Below are 25,872 nucleotides of genomic sequence, written 5' to 3'. Positions count from 1 at the left end.
ATCCTGATGGGTTGCATCACTGCCTGGTATGGCAACTTCTCTGCCTCCGACCACAAGGCGCTACAGAGGGTAGTGCGTACGGCCTAGAACATCACCTGGGCCAAGCTTCCTGCTCGCCAGGACCTCTATACCAGGTGGTGTCAGAGGAAGGCCCTAAAAATTGTCAAAGACTCCAGCCACCCTAGTCATAGACTGTTCTCTCTGCTACCGAACGGCAAGCGGTACCTGAGCGCCAAGTCTAGGTCCAAGAGGCTTCTAAATAGCTTCTACCCCCAAGCCATAAGACTCCTGAACAGCTAATCAAATGACTACCTAGACTATTTGCATTCCCCCACCCACGCTACTGCTACTCTCCGTTATTATCTATGCATAGCCACTTTAATAACTCTACCTACATAATGTCGTTACATAATGTACATAATACCTCGACACCCGCACATTGACACATTGACTCTGTACCGGTACCCCCTGTATATAGCCCCGCTATTGTTATTAACTGCTGCTCTTTAATTATTTGTTATTCTTATCTCTTACTTATTTAGGGATTTTCTTAAAACCGCGTTGTTGGTTAAGGGCATTGTTGTTGTATTCGGCGAATGTGACAATTAACATCTGATTTGAACTACTGTACAGGTCCCATCAGCATGGAGCTGAATGAAAGGTAAAACATGAATGTGTGTTCATTTACACTTGACCATAATAGGTTATTCTCGCTTGTACACGTTATTTGTACAGTTTTAACCCATTTGTTCTACCTTTAATATTTAATTAATTCCATAAAAACAGGTACAGTGGAAATGCCTTGTAAATCTGGCCTCAAGACAACAGTTTTAGGGACAGTCTTCAATGTTTTCGTAAGCACTATTAGTTTTCCCGTTGTGAAAGCTTTGGTTAGAACTGATTGACCATACATGTGAATTAGCTGCTACAGCCCTTAATTCATGCGTATTCTTCAAGTTGAAATCACCTGTGGTTTGGGAGACCCACATGTGACCATTTTGAGACAAGGTGTTAGACCTACCATCATCTTTTTTATCACTGACTTTGCCTCCGCAGATTCCAAAGAAGGTCAGAAACACTGGGATAAACACCACACCATGGACCGCCCCAAACAAAATGACCAAGAACATGATCTTAAAGAAGGTTCTGAAGATGTAGCTCTCAGCTGCAGATAGCACCACCACTCCTAAAATAGTAGACACAGCTCCCTGTATGATGGGATACCCCAAGTGATAGACAGCATCTACAGCCTTCTTATTAGCAGTGACCTCTTTGCTAGAGACAAAAGCATAGGAAATGTGAGCAGAAAAATCCACTGAGAAACCAATGCAGATTACAAGATTGATCATGGATACAGAGTCTAGATTGACATCCCATAATGCCATGAAACCAGCAACACCCACTATGACAGAGGCAATAGCAAAGGTCACCCACAGAGAACATATGGGGTTGGGGATCAACATGAGGGAGATCACCAGCATGGCAAGAGTGGCAACTACAATGTTTTGGATGGTATTACTAACAATGACTGCATACTGGTCAAAGTATATGAAAGCAGGGTGGTAAACAACCAACTTTTCTGAACAACCATTAGCTGTCTCTCGAAGCTTATTCAACATGTTCTTTTCATCAACAGCTGTACTGACGTTGATTGTCTGAATAAACATTCGCGAGGCAATTATGACTTTGTTTGAAATATTCACATCTTGTGTGAAGTCTGATCGTTGTAAAAACGCAGGTAAATTATCCATGAAAATGTTTTGGTTATTTGGATTTATAACTTTCACATATTCATTAAGCCAAGAAAGAGTCATATCTTTAGCAACCAATGATCGACCATCCAACGTTAGACTCTCAAAACGTTCAAGACAAGTATCAAGACGCTTTCGAGCAGTTTGGTCCCAATATTGAAACTTACTGTCAGTCACAACAACCATAACATTTGGACCATACTCTGAAAAGTATTGGTCCTCATTATCGTAATAGCTACCCACATATGAGCTATCAGCTGCTAGGTTTTTAAGGTCTATGCCTTCTTGTATTTGGAAGCAACCATAGATACTTGAGCCCAAATATCCAGCATAGAGCAGGATCACAAACACCTTGGTCCAAGTATTTGTTAGAAATGGCCCATAGTACATCTTAAAGAAGTTGTTAATGGGCATTGGCTCCTCTTTTCCTGTTTCATGATCATAAGCTCCTCCTACACAGCAGAGGTTGTACTTTTTAGAGTTCTCCTCTGGTTCTGGAACCTTCATGCATGTCAGCCAGTGTCTGTTGCCCTTTTCACGACTCCCATTCAATGCCAGAAATGCACCAAAGAAGGTAATATTGTACAAGTAACAGAACAGGACAGCTGTGCCAGTATACATACAAAATGATTGTACAGAACCAAAGGGAGTTAACAGACCAATATAGAAGGCCAGGGCATCAGTTAGTGTTGTGATGGTGATAGAGACAGCTGCCTCTTTGTATGTAGCTGCCATACGGTCCTCTACGTTGTCATGAACTTGAGTCTGCTGCCAGCAGGAAATCATGATGAACATGTCGTCAACACCAATTCCTGTGGAGAAAATGCACTCTCTTATAAAATGTCAAACCTAGTTTATACCGGTGTTCATTTCTGTGATCACATCAGAGTACAGGTAAATCAGGAGGTGCCGGAACAGAAAGTGAGGTACCGGAATACATAAATAGTTATTTATTGTAAAATAAAGCATTGCATGCATATCATTGCATTTTCGTAAAGGGCAGAAGAGTAGAGGCGCTTACAGAAATTGCACATATGGGGAACATTTTTAGCGTACAAAGTCCGGGAAAAGAATTAGCCTTTAGTAAACGGATTTCATCCAATTCTAAATAATTCAACATGACTGGAGACTTTAGCAGAATATTTGTAATGCCAAACAAAGGATGGAAATGTCAGGCTACTTTGATACTGGCAAACTGAGATCAATAAAAAAACACCCTCATCTTGAATAATATAGTCCTGAAAAAGCTTTCCAGTTTCACTGACTCACTCACACAATGATGTGCAGCTCACTCACCAGCGATGGCCGATGCGCTCATGCCGAAAACCTATCTCACTGGGCACACACTGGTTGAATCAACGTTGTTTCAACGCAATTCGTCAACGTATTGTGACTTATCGTGATCGTATTGTGACGTATTGTGATCAGAAATACAGTGTAGACATTGTCAATTTTGTAAATTACTATTGTAGCAGGAAACAATATATTTTTAATGGAATATCTACATAGGCATACAGAGGCCCATTATCAGCAACCATCACTCCCGTGTTCCAATGGCACATTGTGTTAGATAATCCAAGTTAATAATTTTAAAAGGCTAACTGATCTTTAGAAAATACTTTTGCAATCATGTTAGCCCAGCTAAAAACTGTTGTGTTGATTAAAGAAGCAAAACTGGCCTTTTTTAGACTAGTTGAGTATTTGGAGCATCAGCATTTCGGGGCGGCAGGTAGCCTAGTGGTTAGAGCGTTGGGCCAGTAACTGAAAGGTTGCTGGATGGATTCCCTGAGCTGACAAGGTAAAAATCTGTTGTTCTGCCCCTGAACAAGCCAGTAAACCCACTGTTCCCCGGTAAATAAGAATTTGTTCTTAACTGAATTGCCTAGTTAAACAAAATGTATGGGTTTGATTACAGCCTACAAATGGCCAGAAACAAATCCTTTCTTCTGAAACTCGTCAGTCTATTCTTGTTCTGAGAAATGAAGGCTATTCCATGCGAGAAATTGCCAAGAAACTGAAGATCTTGTACAACGCTGTGTACTACTTCCTTCACAGAACAGCATCAACTGGCTCTAACCAGATTAGAAAGAGGAGTGGGAGGCCCTGGTGTACAACTGAGCAAGATGACTTGTACATTAGAGTGTCTAGTTTGTGAAACAGATGCCTCACAAGTCCTCAACTGGCAGCTTCATTAAATAATACCCGCAAAACACCAGTCTCAACATTAACAGTGAAGAGGCGACTCCGGGATGCTGGCCTTCTAGGCAGAGTTGCAAAGAAAAAGCCATATCGCAGACTAGCCAATAAAAATAAAAGATTAAGATGGGCAAAAGAACACAGACACTGGACAGAGGAAGATTGGAAAAAAGTGTTATGGACAGACAAATCTAAGTTTGAGGTGTTCGGATCACAAAGAAGAACATTCGTGAGACGCAGAAAAAATGAAAAGATACTAGAGGAGTGCTTGACGCCATCTGTCAAGCATGGTGGAGGCAATGTGATGGTCTGGGGGTGCTTTGGTGGTGGTAAAAGTGGGAGATTTGTACAGGGTAAAAGGGATCTTGAAGAAGGAAGGCTATCACTCCATTTTGCAACGCCCTCCCATATCCCGTGTCCTGCGCTTAATTGGAGCCAATTTCCTCCTACAACAGGACAATGACCCAAGCACAGCTCCAAACTATGCTTGAACTATTTAGGGAAGAAGCAGTCAGCTGGTATTCTGTCTACAATGGAGTGGCCAGCACAGTCACCGGATCTCAACCCTATTGAGCTGATGTGGGAGCAGCTTGACCGTATGGTACGTAAGAAGTGCCCATCAAGCCAATCCAACTTGTGGGAGGTGCTTCAGGAAGAACAGGGTGAAATCTCTTCAGATTACCTCAACAAATTGACAACTAGAATGCCAAAGGTCTGCAGGCTGTAATTGCTGCAAATGGAGGATTATTTTAGGAAAGCAACGTTTGAAGGACACAATTATTATTTAAATTAAAAATCAGAAATTTACCATGTGAATTTGTTAAAGAAATGGAATGCATGTGATGTAGTCTACTCTATTTCCCCGAAGAAGGCCAAGCCGGTTGAGGTGCCACTGGGGGAGCAGCTGAGACAAGCACAGGAGCATGAGCTGACGGAGTTGCTCGGCCGGAAGCAGGATGTGTTCTCCAGTGAATAGGGACACACCGATCTGGCACAGCATCATCACCAAACCCAGGAAAAGGGTGAAGTTGAGACCCTACCGCATACCAGAAGCAAGGAGAAAGGCCGTCAGGACCGAGGTAAAAATGATGTTGGAAGCTGAAATCATCAAAGAGTCAAATAGTGAGTGGCGCCGCCCCATAGTGTTGGTGCCGAAACCAGACAGCACCATTCGCTTGTGTAATGATTTTAGAAAGTGAAATGAAATCTCAAAGTTCGACGCCTACCCCATGCCCCGAATTGATGAACTAATAGAACGGATAGGGACCTCCAGATGTATCAGCACGCTCGACCTGACGAAGGGTTATTGATAGGTGCCCTTAACTCCCTGGGGTACACGATCGGGAGGGGATGTGTAAAACCCCAGGTGAAGAAAGTGGAGGTGATTCGGGACTGGCCCCGCCCCCTCACCAAGAAGCAGATCCGCACGTTTGTGGGGTTGATTAGTTACTACTGGAGATGTATCCCCCACTTGCCTCTCTAGCCAGCCCTCTGACAGATCTGACCAGGAGATGTCTGCCCACCCAGGTGACGTGGACCGAGGATACGGAGAAAGCCTTCCAGGACCTAAAGGGAGCCCTGTGTTCTGGACCCATGCTGGTGACCCCGGACTTCTCCAAACCACTGGTGGTACAGACCGATGCGTCCGAAACAGGGGTGGGTGCCGTCCTATCACAGCTACAAGAAGGTGAGGAACACCCAGTCGTATACATTAGCCGGAAGCTGTTGCTACGGGAACAAAGATATTCCACTGTGGAGAAAGAATGTCTAGCAATCAAGTGGGCACTGGAGATGTTGAAATATTACTTACTGGGATGGCATCCCACTTATGTTGAAATTGAGTTGAAAATTACGTAAACTTTAAAAAATTGTTTTCATCCTATATTAAATAGTCAAAGTCTAAACATTCCTTGCACTTTCTTCAATTTGCTGTCTTAAAATTCTAGCAAGCTTACCGATCTAGAGAACCTATAGAACATAAAATATATATTTTTAAAGAAGATTGATTGTGTATGTCTTCACACCCCCAGAGTTAACACTCGGTGGAAGCACGAATGGCAGCCATTACAGCTGTGAATCATTTTCCATAAAATTCTACCAACCTTGCACAACTCTTAGGGAAACAAATGTTCATTGTTTTTGTCATAATTGATCAAGCTCAGTAAATTCGGAGTGAGGATGGGTTTTCGTAGGCTACATTGACATCTGATTTGCTCAAAGACACCATCATTAAAATAGTAAAGCTTCATTGGATATTTGGAAGTTTAGAAGTAGTTACTATTAGCCGTATAAATAAGAGCCTAAAATCAAGATATTAATAACAATACACTTTTACCTTTGAATATTTCATATGTTATTAATAATATACAGTTCACTATCCAAACAGAAGATACATCTCTTTTAAATGTTGATATTTGGTTGTGTTCACAATTCAATATCCAGTTTTTTAGAATAATGATTGATATGTTGGATTCACATCTCCATCTCAACCCAAAATGTGATTTTATTTAGTCCTAATTCTTCAACTTAGATTACTGGTTGGGATGGAGATGTGAATATGTATGTTCTTATAATATGTATATAATTCAATGTGAAATCAACCAGCCATCCTTCATATACAAGACAATATCCAAAGATAAAAATCTTGTCAGCTCAGGGATTCAAACCTTTTGGTTCATGTCCCAACGCTCTAACCGCTAGGTTACCTGCCACACTTAAATGTACCAGTAGGAGTCAATGTTCAGGCAGAAATCATTGGATTGTGGCTTCACGTTTCATTTCAATATACCTCATTATTTAGGTTGATAGCATGACATTGAAACAATGATGCTTATTCAAATAAAATGTCAAATCTATAAATTCTATATAATTTCAACCATTGAATATAGAATGAAAAAGATTTTTGTGGAATTTTCAATGTTTACAACGCTGGTTGAAATGAGATGAAAACAGTACTGGTTGATTACTTTTTTCAAATCCTATGTATTTTCCATGTTGATTCCACGTCACAATATGTAGACAAATTCTGTTAAAACAATGTTGATTCAACCAGTGTGTGCCCAATGGGGATCCTCATCTTGTTTAACTCTGTACCTAGGCTACTGTTTGCTCAATAGGCCTATTTGGAAGGTGCTAAAATATTTTAGTAACCTACAGACAGATTAATGTCTTCTCTTTTCAGCAGGAGCCATTTTCTTTCCAACCTGTGTTTTCCTGCGATTGTATTTGAAATATTGCGAAAGGCCTGTTTAGGCTGTATGCTGTTCACTGACAGATTTGCTGTGTGTTCCTGAATGTAGGCTATGCCTTGTGATTGGCCTACACACAATTCACAGCTAAGCTATTTTTAAAAAGAAGCTATTGCTCCTCTATGGCTAAATTATAGGCCGATTAGTAGTATTCTGTAGTTTTACTCTATAGTATTACTAATTTTACCACTATTGTTACTATTATTAGTATTACTATTAATACTACCAGTATTGTAGTATTAGTAGTATTATAATTTATTACATTTCTTCCTGAACAGACATTAGTAATTCTATAACTTTGTCAAATGTATTTCAATTTATCAGGGGTGCATTTCCAGCACACTTCCTGCGGCTATGATTCTATAAGGAAATAAATGATGAAGTGCTACACTGAGAGATAAATGTTGCAGACTCATGTCTATCAGAGCAGAGAGAGGGAGAGCGATCGTAGAAAGTTAATCTCATTCTAGTTCTGTGAGAGACACAGGCACGCTTCTCTCTCTCAACACAGCAAGGAGTATGCGTTGGTCTCAATTTAACATAGGCTAGCTACAATGTTGCAAAAACCATAAGCCCGGGCCGATGTTATGATAGATGATTTGTGCCACAGATGGTTTGTTTACGTTTCTACCATTGTGGCTATATGGAGTAGGCTTACAGCTCTGTCTAGTGGCCGCGTCATTGACAACTGTAGCATTCTAGCGAAACCTAACCCTTTTCCTAACCTTAACCTCATTCTCCTAACCTGCTACGTTAATTCACCCAACTTGCTGTGTTAGTTCTCCTAACCTACCATGTTAATTCACCTAACCTGCCATGTTAATTATTTTTACCTGCTATATTAGTTTTCCTAACCTGTTATGTAAACAAACCATCTGTGGTGACAAATCCTTAGTATCACCACACCGGCTCAAATTAAGAACTGGGTTTATTGTATAACAATGAGAGTTTGTAAGCTTACCCAGAATCAGGAATGGGGCTGTTGCCACAGTCATAGCGAAGGGCATCCCACAGTACAGCAACAACCCAAAACTGGACAGCACTGCCATACCAGCTGAGAGGACACCAAAGGTTGCCACCCACACCTTGTTCCTCACACAGTCCAACCTAGGGAAGAAAAACACAACATTCGTCCCTGTAGGTAAATGCTGATAAGTAGGCCTAGTGCTCTCTGATATGCCTTAAAATCAGTAATGCAGTCACATTGTGGATTAGCCTGATTTGGGACCCAAATCTAGCTTCAGATAGACCCAATGAACACTGTTATTATGATTTTCAATTGAGGTGTCCTATGTTGACTGATCATTTTGAATGGTATTGAAATGTAAAAGTTACAAAAAATACCTCAAACAAGATATGATAGAAAAATTGATGGCCAGGGCATATGTCAATGAGAAGAGAGGAATGATTGAGTCAGAGCTCTTCTCAAACTCTTCATCCCTTGATATGGATGTAAAGTAAGATATTGTCATCTGCAAAGACAAATACACAAATATCAGATATCCAGTTGACATATCAGTAAAACAACTCAAGATATTCAAATAATCAAATCACCATGGAGCTTAAATGTGGAGTGTGATCAATTCTGCAGGTCACTTGGTGAAAAGACACCCATCATACACAAGTTGACCCTTTTTTAAATTGGTTTCATCTCTAAAACAGAGTACTCACGCCTTCTTCTTTTTTCATCTTGGAAGCAGCCTCTATAAACTTCTTTAGCCACATGGTATTTATAGTTTGGTTGTCTTCTTTTAAGAAGTAAAATAGTCTAATTGCCTCTGCACTTTCAATTTGAGTTGATCCACTTTTCAGTTTCACACCACCAATTTCAGATGCAATGAAAATTGTGCCATGATATGGGTAGTTAATCGTTGTTGTGCTGACATCACTAGGAGTTTTTACAATATCAAAGATTGAATTTGACACACACCCACCACCTTTCTCAACACATAGATCTTTAAAAGCCAATGCACCAATTCTCATGTTTGTTACATTTCTGTCCATTTCAAATATGTTTTTTAAAGCAGTAAATGTGAGGATATTTTGTCCAGGCGTCACAATTATGAGAGATGCAAAGGTCCCTTCAGTATAGAGTCGCAAACGAGAGAAGTCACTATCACTCTGTGGAAAGTACTGTTTGACTACTTGTCGTTCATGTTTGGCAGGTCCATCCATAGGAGTAAACATCTCTTCAATGCCATTTGCTTCTCTGTCCGCAAGGAAGTAAAATCCTCCGCCAAGACCCGCAGAAATGAACATGGGAAGAATCAAAAACCACCAGGGGTGTCTACCAACAAAGCCCCCAAGTATTTCAAATCCCCTAGCTATAGGCTTTTCAACGCAGTCCGTTTTGCACCTAGCCATTTTATATTCTCTTTTTCAAGTCGTACTATGAGAAAAAAAACTTGGCTTGAAATATATCTGCATCTCTGTTGGCATCACAGCCATAAACTATACTTCATCTGAACATAGCAACATGATAACGTTCCTCTGAAGAGCTCTAATCAGCAATAGATCTGACAGCACTGGATGTGATCTTTTAACAACCACGATGACTGCGTCAGGGCAATACATATGGTTACATATTAACAAATAAGGTGGTTACCTATCCAGTTTACTTATTGTAGCTATGGAAGGTACTTCTCTGGGTTTCCTTATAATAGTCAAGCGATTAGAGCGTTGGGCTAGTAACCGAAAGGTTACTCGAATCCCCGAGCTGACAAGGTAAAATTCGTTCCCACTGTTCCCCGGGCGCCGAAGACGTGGATGTTGATTACGATAGCCCCACGCACCTCTCTGATTCAGAGGTGTTGGGTTAAATGCGGAAGACACATTTCAGTTGATGGCATTCAGTTGTACAACTGACGAGGTATCCCCCCCAAATTATTCTGAAGATGAAGGAAGTAAATTGATTGCCAGGCAATGATTGATTGTTAGATTGATGAACACTGACGCACAGGTTCATTTGAAAAGTTTATGAAGAGTGTGTTTCTCTAGAATAGGTGAACAGATAAATAGATGACATCATGAGTTTAGTATGCAAATTCTGCAGTTACTAACCATAATAATAATTCCCATTATTGATGTGGTCATAATGACAACCGAGAGCATCTGCTGTTTGAATAAATATATTAAAGTCAATATATAATTTAAGAGCATTTTATTCACTTTTTAAAACACAATTACAACAAAGATAAATATAAGCACACTGTAGTAACAATCAACACATTACAAACTATTTCTAAAATGATTCAATAAAAACTAAAAGATGACTCATAAAAATACATATTTTGACACCATAAAAGCAAAGTATGACATAATCACAAGATTAGAAGTAAGCGAAAAAGTCAGTTCAATTAAAACAATTTAACTACTATTCTACCAACCCTTTCAACCATGATTAGTGTGTTCTGTGTGAATCTTGGTCAATTAAAATTGCATATGCCAAAGAAGGTCAGAAACACAGGGATGAAAACGATGCCATGAAGTACCCCAAACAAAATGACCAAGAACATGATCTTAAAGAAGGTTCTGAAGATGTAGCTCTCAGCAACAGACAGCACCACCACTCCTAAAATAGTAGACACAGCTCCCTGTATGATGGGATACCCCAAGTGATAGACAGCATCTACAGCCTTCTTATTAGCAGTGACCTCTTTGCTAGAGACAAAAGCATAGGAAATGTGAGCAGAAAAATCCACTGAGAAACCAATGCAGATGACAAGATTGATCATGGATACAGAGTCTAGATTGACATCCCATAATGCCATGAAACCAGCAACACCCACTATGACAGAGGCAATAGCAAAGGTCACCCACAGAGAACATATGGGGTTGGGGATCAACATGAGGGAGATCACCAGCATGGCAAGAGTGGCAACTACAATGTTTTGGATGGTATTACTAACAATGACTGCATACTGGTCAAAGTATATGAAAGCAGGGTGGTAAACAACCAACTTTTCTGAACAACCATTAGCTGTCTCTCGAAGCTTATTCAACATGTTCTTTTCATCAACAGCTGTACTGACGTTGATTGTCTGAATAAACATTCGCGAGGCAATTATGACTTTGTTTGAAATATTCACATCTTGTGTGAAGTCTGATCGTTGTAAAAACGCAGGTAAACTATCCATGAAAATGGTTTTGTTATTTGGATTTATAACTTTCACATATTCATTAAGCCAAGAAAGAGTCATATTTTTAGCAACCAATGATCGACCATCCAACGTTAGACTCTCAAAACGTTCAAGACAAGTATCAAGACGCTTTCGAGCAGTTTGGTCCCAATATTGAAACTTACTGTCAGTCACAACAACCATAACATTTGGACCATACTCTGAAAAGTATTGGTCCTCATTATCGTAATAGCTCCCCACATATGAGTTATCAGCTGCTAGGTTTTTAAGGTCGATGCCTTCTTGTATTTGGAAGCATCCATAGATACTTGAGCCCAAATATCCAGCATAGAGCAGGATCACAAACACCTTGGTCCAAGTATTTGTTAGAAATGGCCCATAGTACATCTTAAAGAAGTTGTTAATGGGCATAACTTCCTCTTTTCCCGTTTCCTGGTCATAAGCTCCTCCTACACAGCAGATATTGTACTTTTCAGGACTATCCTCTGGTTCTGGAACCTTCATGCATGTCAGCCAGTGTCTGTTACCCTTTTCACGACTCCCATTCAATGCCAGAAATGCACCAAAGAAGGTAATATTGTACAAGTAACAGAACAGGACAGCTGTGCCAGTATACATACAAAAGGATTGTACAGAACGAAAGGGAGTTAACAGACCAATATAGAAGGCCAGGACATCAGTTAGTGTTGTGATGGTGATAGAGACAGCTGCCTCTTTGTATGTAGCTGCCATACGGTCCTCTACGTTGTCATGAACTTGAGTCTGCTGCCAGCAGGAAATCATGATGAACATGTCGTCAACACCAATTCCTGCGATCAACATAGAGTATATTGAACATCAGTAGATCACAGATCATTAGAGGGAATTGCCACTGTAATAAATATCACCAAACTTCATTAGTTACAATGTTACTACATGTTAATACAATGTTGTTAATACAGTTATTACTGTGTAGTTACATAGGTATAAGGGCAACTTAAGTGTTACCGTCTGACAAAAACATTAAAATCACCTGAGATTTGGTAGTGGGTTGTTAAGATTACTATCTAAAGGATTCTGATAATAAACCTGACCCAGTATTAAGAAAGGAGCCGTTGCAACAGTCATGGCAAAGGGCATTCCACAGAGCAGCAACAACCCGAAACTGGACAGCACAGCTAGGCCTGCAGATAGAGCACCAAAGATGGCCACCCACACCTTGTTCCTCACACAGTCCAACCTGTAGATGAAAATATTCTTACTTCGTACGGAACATCACACGTAGCAATTATAAATAGTAAGTTAAATCAGTGTTTTAACATGGTGCACACATTTGCTGATTTTGATTCATTGAAAAGACAACACATAAAGACATCAAATTACCTCAAGCAAGATACAATTGAAAAACTTATGGCCAGGAAGTATGTGACGGAGAAGAGAGGAATCACAGATTTGGAGTTTTCCTTAAACTCCTCCTCTCTAGAATTAGATGTGAAGTATGAAACTTGAATCTGCCGCTATAAAAACAAATGCAAGAACTGTGAGACTAAGTGAAAACTTTAGAGGGTTACATTAAGGAACAGATTATTTTACAAAACATTAATTTTTATATTTCAGTGAATATGAGCACTATAATTATATATGGCTCAAATACGTAAAGCCACTTCTGTGCATATGGACAAAAGTATTTTACCAAACCTGGCAGTATGCCCAGACAGTTCTGAATCTGTAAAATATAATAAACTGTACTTACCTTATTCAATTCATCTGACAAGTTGGAAAACACTTGAGTAAACCCATGTAGCCAATTATCATTTTCTGCCTCGTTGTTTTCTCTGAGAAAGTAGAAGAGTCGAACAGCCTTTGCACTAACGATGATACTTGAATTCAAAACTACTCCACCAAGTTCTGTTCCCAAAAAGATGGTGTTTGACGTTGAATTATGATAAGGAAAGGTCAAGTTTGCCTTCTTAATTGTACTAGCTGTGCCATTAATGATATCTAACATGTCATTTGAAAAGCACCTGTTACTTTTCATGGCACAAAGTTTTTCATAGGTTTTTCCTTTTTGGCCTACCATCTCTCTAACTGTTCCATCTAAATATATGATCTCCTCAAATGCCTTCTCACTCAAGATATCGGATGACTTTGAAACAGCGATGAAAGACCCATAGCTCCCCTCGTTATACAGCCGCAAACGAGAGAACTCTGAATCATTCTGAGGAAAATGTTCTTTGACAAAATGTCTCTCCTGTTTTGCAGGCCCGTCCTTTGGAGTAAACTGGTCCTCTATGCCATGCGCCTCTCTCTCTTCAAGGAAGTAAAATCCTGCCCCAAGCCCCGCAGAGATGAACAAAGGGACAAGTAGAAACCACCATGGATTTCTCCCAACAAAACCTCCAAGTTTATGAAACCAATTTGACACTGATTTTTCAATGCAGTCTGTGTGACACGAAGGCATGGTCACCGGTTAAGATTTAAAGAAGTTATTATCAAAATGTATTATTTTGTATGTATAGTCGAGAAAAATATCTGTAAGGACCTTGCAATGAGCACAGGTGCTTCAAATGGAACCCCTCCCTAACTGGCAGCTATTTTGTGAGCTGCAACCTTAAAATACACATTCAAAAAGAGGAACTTGTCATCATGGAAACATGTTCTAACTGTAAAGAGCACCTGTGAAAATGACCAGGCCAATCATTAACTATTAAACCTGATGTGTTACTGCTTATATCATTTGCTGTCATCTTCCATGAACTAGGCCTATAGTCTATGGCTATGTGAGCCATGAAAATAAGCTTTGTTGGTGCATGTCCCCAGTTGAAAAGGTAGGACTCCGTTTACCAGGATGTTGGATTCTACAGTACATACTAATGTGATCATGGATTCTTACGAACAGATAGTACCCATTTTCTGATGATCAGCATGAAACATCTTATCATGGGAAGTTGTGTCTTGTTTGTTTTTAAACCTGTAAAATTTACGACCATAGCGGAATGCACTGTTCCTCTGATGCATTATATTAAAGCAGTAAAACTCAAATTGGCTACCATGCAAGTCAGGTATTGGCAGATTGTCACCCTATCACCTCGCCTTGAGTTTTCCATGCCCTCAGCAAATGTCTCTCTCCTCAGTACAAAATAGTACCACCCATATTATCACCAACACTACTAATGGTTCGTGGAGAATGGAATGATCAGCTAATTAGTAAGGACTCATTCGATCATTACAGTGACAGTTCTGGTTTCCTATCATTTTGACAAACTGTTTCAGTTTTTATGGTTCTTGACTACACCCCAAATATTTTAGTTTCTAAACGTAATTAACATATTCTATATCAGGAAAAGGAAAAATGGATCTCAGATAAGCTGAGATTGGATTACAGGCTCAAAATGGCCAAACACAAGGACCTTTCTTCTGAAACTCATCAGTCTATTCTTGTTCTGAGAAATTAAGGCTATTCCATGCGAGAAATTGCCAAGAAACTGAAGATCTTTCACAGAACAGCGCCAACTGGCGCTAACCAGAATAGAAAAAGGAGTTGAAGGCCCTGGTGCACAACTGAGCAATTAAAAAAGTACATTTGAGTGTCTAGTTTGAGAAACAGACGCCTCACAAGTCCTCAACTGGCAGCTTCATTAAATAGTACCCGCAAAACACCAGTCTCAAAGCCAACAGTGAAGAGGCGACTCCGGGATGCTGGTCTTTTAGGCAGAGTTGCAAAGAAAAAGCCATCTCTCAAACTGGCCAATAAAAAGAAAAGATTAAGATGGGAAAAATAACACAGACACTGGACAGAGGGACTCTGCCTAGAAGGCCAGCATCCTGGAGTCACCTCTTCATTGTTGACGTTGAGACTGATGTTTTGCGGGTATTATTTAATGAAGCTGCCAGTATATATTCCATAAATGTATATATTCCATAAAATAATTTGCTGTTTCCAGCTACAATAGTCATTTACAACATTAGCAATGTCTACACTGTATTTCTGATCCGTTTACCATTATTTTAATGGACTTTTCTTTCCAAAACAAGGACATTTGTAAGTGACCCCAAATTTTTGAACTGTAGTGTACATTTAAGTAATTTTTAGCAGACCCTCTAACAGAGCGTCTTAGAGTGGAGTGTACTATTGTGAACGATGAGATGACTTTCCAGGAAAGGTTATGTGTAATAAGGAACTGTATCTGAAAAGGGAAAACCTGTGTGATAAAATCTGAATAATGTGTTAAATTTACCAAGGAACTGTTTGACAAAATGAATAACTCATTCAGCCCCTGGCTTTCATTTAGAACAGTGATTGCACTTCGGTATTTCTGTGGAACTGAATCAGCATTTCCTTAGAGGGCTGCTATCAGTCCTCACGCATATAAATACAATACAGGTGAGACAACGAGCCAAAGGAACAGGAGGCAAATCGAGCACCTTCTATCTGAGCTGAGTTTACACTTGAAGTTAAGAAACAAGTGCATGCATTTCAGTGTCCAGCTGGTGTGACAGACAGCCAGGATGAGGATGGAGGAGGAAGAGGGAGCCATTGCAGTGGTTGGCATTGGATGCAGCTTCCCTGGAGGTTTGACAATTAAGCTTTTTTTTGTGATGATTAACCTTTTTCTGCTAGTTCTCTCAAGTATTGTAATTCATTTCAGTTTATAGTTTCAATCACTTTAAAGCTAGAATCTGCAGTAGAAACAATAACAAAGTGGTTGCCCTGCTTCTGTATTGGTGAAAAGCTGCGGGATGGGCCTGGAGAAATGCAATCACTCTCAAATTCCAAGACAGAGCTATGGATGCAAGGACTGACCATGATATCAAAAATAATAGTTTAAACCATGTTTTTAAGCTATACAAGTGTTAATATACATTTACGTTGTTTACAAACATAGGAGTAAAACAAGCTTATATTTTGGGTTCTGATGGGGTACGACAGTTGAGCTAAGGTTATGAGGTATTTATAAGTAATATTCTTCAAGAATCAAATGGGTATACAGTCACGTCGAAAATGATTGGCACTCTTGATAGATGAGCAAAAAAGCTATATTGCATTCTTAAACGTTTTAGAGCATTATATTTTTACAATAATGCAATTCCTCAAAGAAACATATATATATGTATATATTTTAAGATAGGGGTCATAATTATTGGCACCCCTGTTTTTAATACCTTTCAATACCTCACCTTGCGAGGATAACGGCACTGAGCCTTTTTCTAAAATGTTTTATGAGATTAGAGAACACATTTTAGACCATTCCTCCATACAGAATCCTTCGAGATCCTTGATATCCTTCGTATGCGCTTATTGATGGCCCTCTTCAATTCAAACCACAGGTTTTCAAAGGGTTTCAAGTCCAGAGACTGAGATGGCCATTGAAACATTTTTATTTTGTGGTCAATAACCATTTCTTTCTGGATATTGATGAATGCTTGGGATTATTGTCTTGCTGAAAGATCCACTTGCGGCCAAGTGGTCCACTTAATCTAAGATCCCTTCCCAACGTGTTCTCCAATCAAGAAGTTTTCACTTCTTATAGGACCATCCCACTGGGCACAGATGTCAGTTCAATGCCTAGTTTTGGTTTACATTTGGTTGAGTTGTCAACTAAAGTTGATTTTAACATGAAATCAACAAAACATTTCACCATGTCATTAAATTTAGGTAAAAATTTGGTGGAAAAAAATATAAATGATTCTTTTCAAATCCAATCATTTTCCACATTGATTCAATGTCATCACAACGTGGATTCAAACAGTTTTTGCCCTGTGGGATATGAAGCTGCTTAATATAGGTTAATTAAATGAAATAGTTAAATAGTTGCCAGCAATGAAAACACCAGACGACAGAGATTACTGTTACGAACTATTACGAAACATCAACTAACTTGGGTATTAGTACACGCAATAACATGAATGTACAAATGTTTATCTATGACCTAAAGAACATTTTTAATCAAAAAACTGTCACATCTTTAAAAAATATATGTATATATTTGACCTTTATTTATACAGGTTTTTCTCATTGAGATAACATCTCTTTTCCAAGAGAGCTATAGCTATAATTTGTTATGTTTTATTTGTAGACAAGCTTTTGATGAAATTTGATTCAGAAATGATATACATTGTTATGAAAAACATTTTGTTAAAAAAATATATATATATATGTGTGTATATGTGTGTTTGTTAAAACAATTCCAATGTATTTCCCATTCTGATACAACACATACTCAATTCCAGGTGAGGGGCTTGACAATTTCTGGAAGGTTCTTCTGGAAGGAAAGAACTGTGCATTGCCAATCCCTAACGAGAGGTTTAACAGTACTTACTGGTATGATGCTGACAACAGCAAACCTGGAAAGTCTCACACTAGCAAAGCTGCTCTCATAGACGGGTTAGTATGAAGTTTCCCTGACCCTCACCATTTTTTGTTGTTGCACTGCTACGGTTACTCATAATTGAATAATGTACTGCAAATAATCAAAGATGCTATACTACGGTATATTGTAGAATTATATTCCTGGTAATGTGTAGTTGACCAACAAATGCTCTTGTCCCCGAATTCCCAGCTTCTGATTGCATTTGTTGTATTGAATATTTTCCACTCTGGTTGACTGGTTAATGTTTTGATTCTTAGCTTTAACGAACTAGACCTGAGGTTTTTTGGTGTCACCGATGCTGAGGCCGACTACATGGACCCCCAGCAGAAACTCTTGCTGCATTGCACCTATAGGGCACTAGAGAATGCTGGGATGCCAATGGAGAAAGCTAGCGGAACTAGAACTGGAGTATACCTAGGTAATATAACTTTTTTTTCTCTTTACAGATAAGTGTGAAGTTGTGATTTGTGATACCATGATTGATACTAATATCACGTTAAATTCTCTATGAAACTCTGTAGGACTAATGAACAGAGACTACGATCTCACAACTGCTCAGTACAATCCAGGCTTGACTAACCATTGGAGTGGCACTGGTAAAGCCATGAGTATTGCAGCCAACCGGATATCCTACACCTTCAACCTCACTGGTCCATCAGTTGCCATAGACAGCGCCTGCTCATCATCTCTTGTGGCTCTGCACTTTGCTTGTCAAGCCATAAAACAAGGTACAACTCTTATCAAATTGTGCGTAAGATAATTGCTTTACAATCATTCATAATTATGGGCTCCTGAGTGGCGCAGCATCTCAGTGCAAGAGGCGTCACTACAGTCCCTGGTTTCGAATCCGGGAGTGATTGGGAGTTCCATAAACAGCACACAATTGGCCCAGTGTTGGCCGGGATAGGCCGTCATTGTAAATAAGAATTTGTTCCTATCTGACTTGTCTAGTTAAATTATATATATATATATATATTTTTTTTAATTTTTATTTTAATTTTTTATAGATTGCTAGATTATTTTATATTGCTTATTTTAATATGTAACCTAGATTTCATGCACAATACCCCTGTTACCTACGAATTGTGCCCAGAGGGACATTTCCAAAACAATAAAGCAAAAGTTAGAATCATATGTTTGACTATTAGCCCAGTTTCAGCTACATGAAAAAGTGCCAACTGCAATTATATAAAAATGTTTTTGTCCTACCAGGTGACTGTGAAATGGCTCTCTGTGGCGGTGTCAGCTGTATCATAGAGCCACAAGTCTTTGTCGCTCTCAGCAAGGCAAAGATGATTTCCCCTGAAGGCACCAGCAAACCTTTCTCCAGCAGAGCAGATGGCTATGGCAGAGGAGAGGGCTGTGGGATTATTCTGCTGAAGCCACTGAAACAAGTGAGTTCTTACCATTGATTTAGTTTTCAGTCTTTGCAGTACAGTTCAAACATATTCAAACTGGCCAAACATTTAGAACAGTTGGCTATACAATGTGTCTGGGAGTATTTGATGCATTGACTTTCACTTTAACTTTGTCAAAACTTCTAGAATACGACTAACATATTACATACTGTTTTTACCATCCCTTGTCACCCATTTGACTTAGACTGCAATAGACAAGCTCTTGTTTCTAATTGTATGACTTTACTTGACAGTTTTATTTGCAGATCTGCATGTACTGTACAATTTGACGCACCAAGAGCCATTTAGGGTGGAGCCCAACAGTTCCCTGCAGTAAAAAGTTGGCACAGACCCTGGTCTATCAAACATGTTACGTTGAACTTCAAATCTTTTACAGGCCTTGAAAGACTGTGACCATGTATGGGGCATCATAAGCAAAACTGCAGTAAACCAAGATGGCCACACTGTCTCTCCAATCACCAAGCCATCCATGGTCCAGCAAGAGGAGCTTCTCCGCAGAATCTATTCACAGTCTGACCTGTCAACTGTCCAGTACATAGAGGCTCATGGGACTGGAACTCCAGTGGGGGATCCCATAGAAGCAGGCAGCATCTCCAAAGTCATTGCCAAAGCCAGACCCCCAGGTTCAGAAACACTCCGCATCGGCTCTGTGAAAGGCAACATTGGACACACAGAATCTGCAGCTGGAGTGGCAGGTCTAATCAAGGTACTCCTAATGATGAAGCATGAAATCATTGTCCCTTCACTGTTCTACTCTGAGGACAGTGCCAGTATAGACGCTAAAGCCTTAAACATAAAAGTTCCCACTAAAGCAGAAAAGTGGGGAAATGCAGGCTCGGTCGAACGGATTGCAGGGATCAATAATTTTGGTTTTGGAGGCACAAATGCCCACACAATTGTCAAACAGTACAACAACTCTCACACCCAAACAGCCGGGGTTGATAGGTCTTATGAGTATTTTATCCTCTCAGCAGCCTCAGAAAAATCCCTTACCATGATGGTACAGGACACAGCTGAACAGATAAGTGGAGACAAAACAGTGGAACTCCAGGGTCTGTCATATACATCAGCCTGTAGAAGAAGCCACATGAAACATAAATACAGGAAGGCATTCACAACATCCTCTCTTGTTGATCTGAGAAACCAGCTGAAATCTGCTTTGAACAAAAAGATTGCCCCCTCCAAACTAGATCCAAAGTTAGTGTATGTTTTCTGTGGGAATGGTGTGGCCTACCAAGGCATGTGCAAGCAGCTCCTGAAACAGGAACCAGTGTTCAGAGAAAAGATCAAGGAGGTTGAGGCGCTTTTTCAAATGTACCAAAGAATGTCCATCACAGAGAGACTGGAAAGTGCATCAGTTGATGACGACTTTTCAAAACCAGATGTTGTCCAGCCCCTCCTCTTTGCCATTCAGGTTGGCATTGCCAGTCTCTTCAAGCACTGGGGCATCAAACCAGATGCCATTCTTGGCCACTCTGTTGGAGAGGTTGCTGCTGCCCACTGCTCTGGTCTGTTGTCCCTTGAGGATGCAGTGAAGGTGATTTATTTCCGCAGTACTCTGCAGAATAAAGTCACAGGAGGGAAAATGCTTGTGGTCAGTAACATGGCCGTGTCAGAGGTCTTGAAACTCCTTCCCTCCTACTTAAATAAGGTTTGCCTGGCTGCCTCCAACAGCCCACAGTCCTGCACCCTTGCAGGTGATGCTGATGCTATAGACAATCTGTATCAAAAGCTAAGCAGTTCAGTCAACAGTAAGAATCTGTTCCTCCATGTTCTGGATGTCCCTGCTGCATACCACAGCCAAATGATGGATCCCATCCTCTCTCAAATAGAGGACAGTATTGGCTCTTTACAGGTGAATCATGTTGAGACAGAATTGTTCTCCACCGTGACAGGAAAGGCAGTAGAGCAGCCAGACTTTAGCACAGGCAAATACTGGGCCAGGAACATTCGAGAGCCTGTTTCATTTGAACAGGCAGTGAGATCAGCAACCAAAGACAAGAAGAATGTGGTCTTTGTAGAGATAGGCCCTAGAAGGGCTCTACAAAGGAACATCCAGGAGACTCTGGGAAATGAGACACAAGTGCTCACGTCAGTGCAGCAAAATAAAGACCATGAGACAATGCTGGACACTGTATCCAAACTGTTTGAGTTGGGGGTTCAGGTAGATTGGGACAAGTTCTACAGAGGTTATGAGACATCCCCAACACCTACCCCAAGGTATCAGTTCGATTGTGTGAAGAAAGATGTCATCTTTGAGGCAGCACAGAAAGGTACATCGGGCAGTCATCCTGTGTTAACTCAGACAGGCAATGATGGAAAAACCTTCAGTTGTGATCTGGCCTCAGCCTCAGTGGCTTACCTGCAGGACCATAGAAACAATGATGTTGCCATTGTCCCTGGTGCCCTCTACGCGGAGTTGGGTTTGGCTGCCTTCATGGCCAGTTCCAAATCAAAGGTGCCACTCAACATGCTGCAACTCAGTGTCAGTTTTCAGAGTCCATTTATCATTGCACCAAATTCTCCTGAGATGAGTGTCAAACTGGATCACTTTGAAAACGAGACAACGTTTAAGATACAATCTCCTACAGCAACGTATGCATCAGGCAGCATATCATGCAAGCAAGGGAGGTTGGCTGAGGAACAGTACATCTCTCTAGACTCAGTTTACAAGCGATGCACATCAACTATGAGTACTGATTACTTTTATGATTACCTAAGTAAGAGAGGGTTTCAGTATGGTTCTGTTTTCAGAAACAGGGGAGATGTGCACTATGGTGCAGACTTGATGGAAGCCATCTCTGTTGTAACTGTCCCTGAAGAACTACTGCCTCAGTTGCATGATTTCTGCATTCACCCTGTAGTGCTAGACTACTTGCTACAACTGACTCCAATCACAATAGTGAATGCATTCATGGCAAGGCCTGGCTTCCCTGCAGAAATAGGCAGTTTGACTGTTCACGAACCCCTGCAGCCTGAAATGGTTCTTTATTTGAGAGCCGCAAATGTTGCAGCAGACCATTTCGAAGTATCTGGCTGTTTCACCGACAAAGCAGGTCGGGTCTTGGTTGAACTGAAGCATGTCATAGTCAAGTATCTTGGGAGCCAATCTAATGTTGTTGAAGAGTACTTCTTCCACAATGACTTCAGTGTTGTCTCTGATGACTACAAGCCCATTAATAAACCCAAGGCATTGGTTTTCGCTGACCAGATAGGTGTATCTGAAGCCATGCAAAAACATTTGAGCTCACAGTCGCAATACATCTCTTTCACACATGCCAATGATCTCTTGAGCCGTGGATTCAAAGCGCTGTTGTCAAAATTCAAAATCTCAGACTTGAAAAGCTTTGCAGAAATCTTGTTTGTGTGGAGCAATGACAATGTTACCTCTCATGAAACAGAGGCTATCCTGGAGAACATGGTAAACTGCTGTGAGATGTTCAGACAAATAGTCTTGGAACTGAAGGCTATGAAATTTCCAAATTCCATCAGAGCAATAACCTACCGGTCAGCAGAGAACACAGTGGACCGCATCAGCGCAGGCTTTGCCCTCTCAGGCATGACTAGATCATGCGCTGCAGAAATGTCAGATCTTTCCTTCCAGCTGATTGACATCAGCTCTGTCTCTACAGAGGACATCAGAGCTCTGTCTCAGGTTCTTGACTCATTCCCATGCAGCCAATACCCAGAATTGGTGGTGAAAGATGGACAGATTCTAAAACCTTACATAGTGCACACTCCCACTGAAAGCAGTGACAACTCACAGGAAAATGTCCACTCTTTGAAGTCTGAGGAGTTCATCCTTCAGACTGCTAACCCCTACAGAATGACTAGCTTGTCTGCCATTCCTTGTGATGTTGAGCATAAGCACATTGAGGAGAATTCAGTTGAGATTCAGCTCAGTAAGATTTGTGTTCATTCTTCTGACTACTTTCCGGTCAGTGTCTCTGACATGAACTATGGCCCGACAATGTACTGGAACAAACACACATCTCAGGACCACCAGCTTTTTGCTCTAGACTTCAGTGGCACTGTCACAGCTGTAGGGAAAGAGGTGAGCAAACTGAAAGTGGGGGAGCATGTAGTTTCATGTTATCCGACTGCTGCATCTTCTAAGATTGTGATTCCTGAAGCAGCGTGCTACAAGACAAAGAGGCTCACTTTTCTGAAGGAGGCACCCTGTGTGTCCTACTTTGTACTTGCATGGGAAGTCTTGCATCGTGCATTACCCAAAGTCAAACAACAGAGGTTGGGCATCATCTCATCCGTTCCTGACTCAGGTTTGACAAAGGTCTTAGCCCAAACTGCAACAAAATCAGGATGGAATAACATTGTTCTGCCACAGTTTAGTGATCAGCTTCAAAATGTGAACAAGCTTGATGCATTTGTCCTTTTACCTCCATTTGACAAATCTCAGTTTGAAAAAGCATGCAATGTTTCCGGTGTGAGACACATTGTTGCTGTATGTGAAAATGAGTGGCAATCCTCCATCTCACAAAATGGCTTCAGATGTGGCAATGACAATGTTCGCATTCAGACTGTTCAAATGTCTAGTACATTGGAAAAGGGATCTATCAGAGCAGAGAAGTCTCACATTTACCATTGGCTCAAATCAATGCATTTGGACAAGAAGTCTTTAGATTTCGAAACCACCATCTTTCAGAGAGTGTCATCCGGTAGCATTGACTTCCTGCCTGTTGAAGAGTCTGAATCATACTTCAGCTCAAAAACCCTGCCTTTTGTGGCACTGAGTAAAGATGATTCCAAAGGCACACTGTCCAACATTAAGTTGTTGCCTAAACCAAACCAGCTTTTCCAGAAAAACTCTGTGTACATTGTCACAGGTGGTCTAACTGGACTAGGGTTTGAAACAGTGAAGTTTATTGCACAGCGAGGAGGAGGGTATATTGTCATTCTTTCCAGAAGCAGTCCCTCGACCGACTTACAGCAGGAGATAAGTAACATTGAGAGTCAGTCTGGCGCCACAGTTGTCAGCTTGCAGTGTGATGTTTCAATCTCTGCACAAGTAGTAAATACCGTTATTGCGATTAAGGAACGTTTCCCCTCTTGTCCAATCAGAGGGGTCTTCCACAGCGCCGTCGTCCTGCATGATGGCCTGATTGAAATTCTTGACAAATCTCTCTATGAGAAAGTCCTGAAGCCCAAAGTGAATGGAGCTCTGAATCTGCATCACGCCACAAAACTCTGCAAGTTAGATTACTTTGTGTGTTACTCCTCCATCTCTGCCTTTATTGGCAATGCAGCACAAACAAACTATTGTGCAGCCAACTCCTTCTTGGACACATTCTGTCAGTACAGGCGAAACATTGGACTTGCAGGACAGTCCATAAGCTGGGGAGCTTTGAACCTTGGTCTCTTGCTGGACAAAGACCATTTCCAAAGATTTCTGGCGGCAAAGGGGATGATGGTCATGGGGGTAGCAGAAATCCATGAGAGCCTAGAACAATGCCTTCTGCTGAACAGACCACAACAGGTTGTCTGCAAGTTCAGTTTCAAAAACCTGATGCGTCATGTTCTTGCTCATAATGCCTCCCTAAACATACGTTTAGGCGCACTGGTGGATGAGGGGATAACAAAAGAAAAGGGGGAAGTTGCAGGATATGACCAAACTACCGTGTCCATGTCACCAAGTGACTACGTCAAGTCGGTGCTCAGGGAAACGCTTGGTGTTGAGAATGATGAGCTGAATGACGATTCTTCTCTCACCGCATTAGGCATAGACTCAATGCTAGCCATGACTTTGCAGAATCTTCTCTTTCAAGACAGGGGTGTGAATGTTCCCCTGGTTAAATTACTGGACCCCAACAGCACACTGTCTACTTTGGTAGCAATGCTAAAAGAGGGTGCAAACCAGGAATCTGAGCTTGGTGATGACCTTGCCTTGGATCTGATGGAAAAGAATGAGGAAGAAAGTTACATGTCTACTGTACTTTAGAGATCAATCAAATTTGATTATTCAATCAAATGTGAATTATTTAAAGCCCCCATGCAGTCTTTATGATTACATTTTTTGAATCACTGTATGTCTAATATATCACTGTGTGTGTTTGTTTCATGACAATAACTCCAAACATATCTTTTTTTAATCATTGATTTCCCTGAGCCTCCTTTTGCCATTGAAATGCTCAGTCAGATAGTGTAGGCGTCTTGATTTGGTCTTGATGTTTAGCCATACAGAAGGTTAACCTTAGAAATGTTCATATTATTTGAATGATTAAATATCAATACTGCATACATTGTTACTTGAATAAAAATAATTTATGGAAAACTAGTGCAATATAATATGGGATATTTACAAGAGAAGACAAGTGTTCAAAATTCCTATATCAGGCTGAATTATTTTCACTATTTTTCTTTCATGGTAAAACGTTGGCAATCTTTCAAATATATATTTTAAATTTTGACAAAATACATATGTATTATCCTGACATTATCAACTTTTGTTATGTTTTAATTATAGTTTAATCTGCCATTTTTATTTCAACCTTTCTGAGTATCATAGTCAATGTTAGATAATCTTAGAAGTAGTGTATAATGCTTCGTTCATCTCATGCTATTCTTGTTCATTCTGGTTGTGTTCAATAATCTATGTAGTGTGCAGCAGGTGGAGTAGCAATGAAATATCAGTCAAATATGACAACTAAAGATTGGAATGTTAAAAATGGAGCAGAGGTTTAGTGATCTGGAAAAGATCTATGTTCATGTCTTTAATAAACAATTAAACAGAAATATTGCAAATTGTCCAGATC

The 25,872-nt window shown here is 40.4% G+C and overlaps 3 protein-coding genes across 5 annotated transcripts; 1 reads left to right on the top strand and 2 right to left on the bottom strand.

Annotated features, from left to right (window-relative positions):
• Window positions 1-273: 273 nt before the first annotated feature.
• Window positions 274-9,988, bottom strand: LOC110489814 (patched domain-containing protein 3). 2 transcript variants are annotated; one of them, XM_021562740.2, is made up of 4 exons: window positions 8,867-9,988; window positions 8,540-8,667; window positions 8,157-8,302; window positions 274-2,563 (listed from the first exon to the last, which is right to left on the bottom strand). In XM_021562740.2, the coding sequence occupies exons 1-4, from the start codon at window positions 9,557-9,559 to the stop codon at window positions 831-833; spliced, it is 2,700 nt and encodes an 899-aa protein (XP_021418415.2). In that variant the 5' UTR covers window positions 9,560-9,988; the 3' UTR covers window positions 274-830. The 2 variants fall into 2 exon arrangements, with proteins under 2 accessions (XP_021418415.2, XP_036799972.1); XM_036944077.1 differs by having other exon boundaries at window positions 9,801-9,988.
• Window positions 9,989-10,377: 389 nt separating this feature from the next.
• Window positions 10,378-14,726, bottom strand: LOC110489816 (patched domain-containing protein 3-like). Of its 2 annotated transcripts, XM_021562741.2 has the most exons (4): window positions 13,067-14,707; window positions 12,697-12,830; window positions 12,408-12,553; window positions 10,378-12,143 (listed from the first exon to the last, which is right to left on the bottom strand). In XM_021562741.2, the coding sequence occupies exons 1-4, from the start codon at window positions 13,772-13,774 to the stop codon at window positions 10,621-10,623; spliced, it is 2,511 nt and encodes an 836-aa protein (XP_021418416.2). In that variant the 5' UTR covers window positions 13,775-14,707; the 3' UTR covers window positions 10,378-10,620. The 2 variants fall into 2 exon arrangements, with proteins under 2 accessions (XP_021418416.2, XP_036799971.1); XM_036944076.1 differs by having other exon boundaries at window positions 12,032-12,553; window positions 13,067-14,726.
• Window positions 14,727-15,730: 1,004 nt separating this feature from the next.
• On the top strand, window positions 15,731-25,814 carry LOC110489813 (probable polyketide synthase 1). Its single transcript, XM_021562739.2, has 6 exons — window positions 15,731-15,886; window positions 17,545-17,698; window positions 17,942-18,102; window positions 18,206-18,412; window positions 18,897-19,078; window positions 19,479-25,814. Exons 1-6 carry the CDS (start codon window positions 15,823-15,825, stop codon window positions 25,056-25,058), a joined length of 6,348 nt encoding a protein of 2,115 aa, XP_021418414.2. The 5' UTR covers window positions 15,731-15,822; the 3' UTR covers window positions 25,059-25,814.
• The last annotated feature ends 58 nt before the right edge of the window (window positions 25,815-25,872 follow it).

Source organism: Oncorhynchus mykiss, chromosome 15, assembly GCF_013265735.2.
Source record: "Oncorhynchus mykiss isolate Arlee chromosome 15, USDA_OmykA_1.1, whole genome shotgun sequence".
Taxonomy (NCBI): Eukaryota; Metazoa; Chordata; class Actinopteri; order Salmoniformes; family Salmonidae; genus Oncorhynchus; species Oncorhynchus mykiss.
This window is presented reverse-complemented; position numbering and strand designations above follow the sequence as displayed.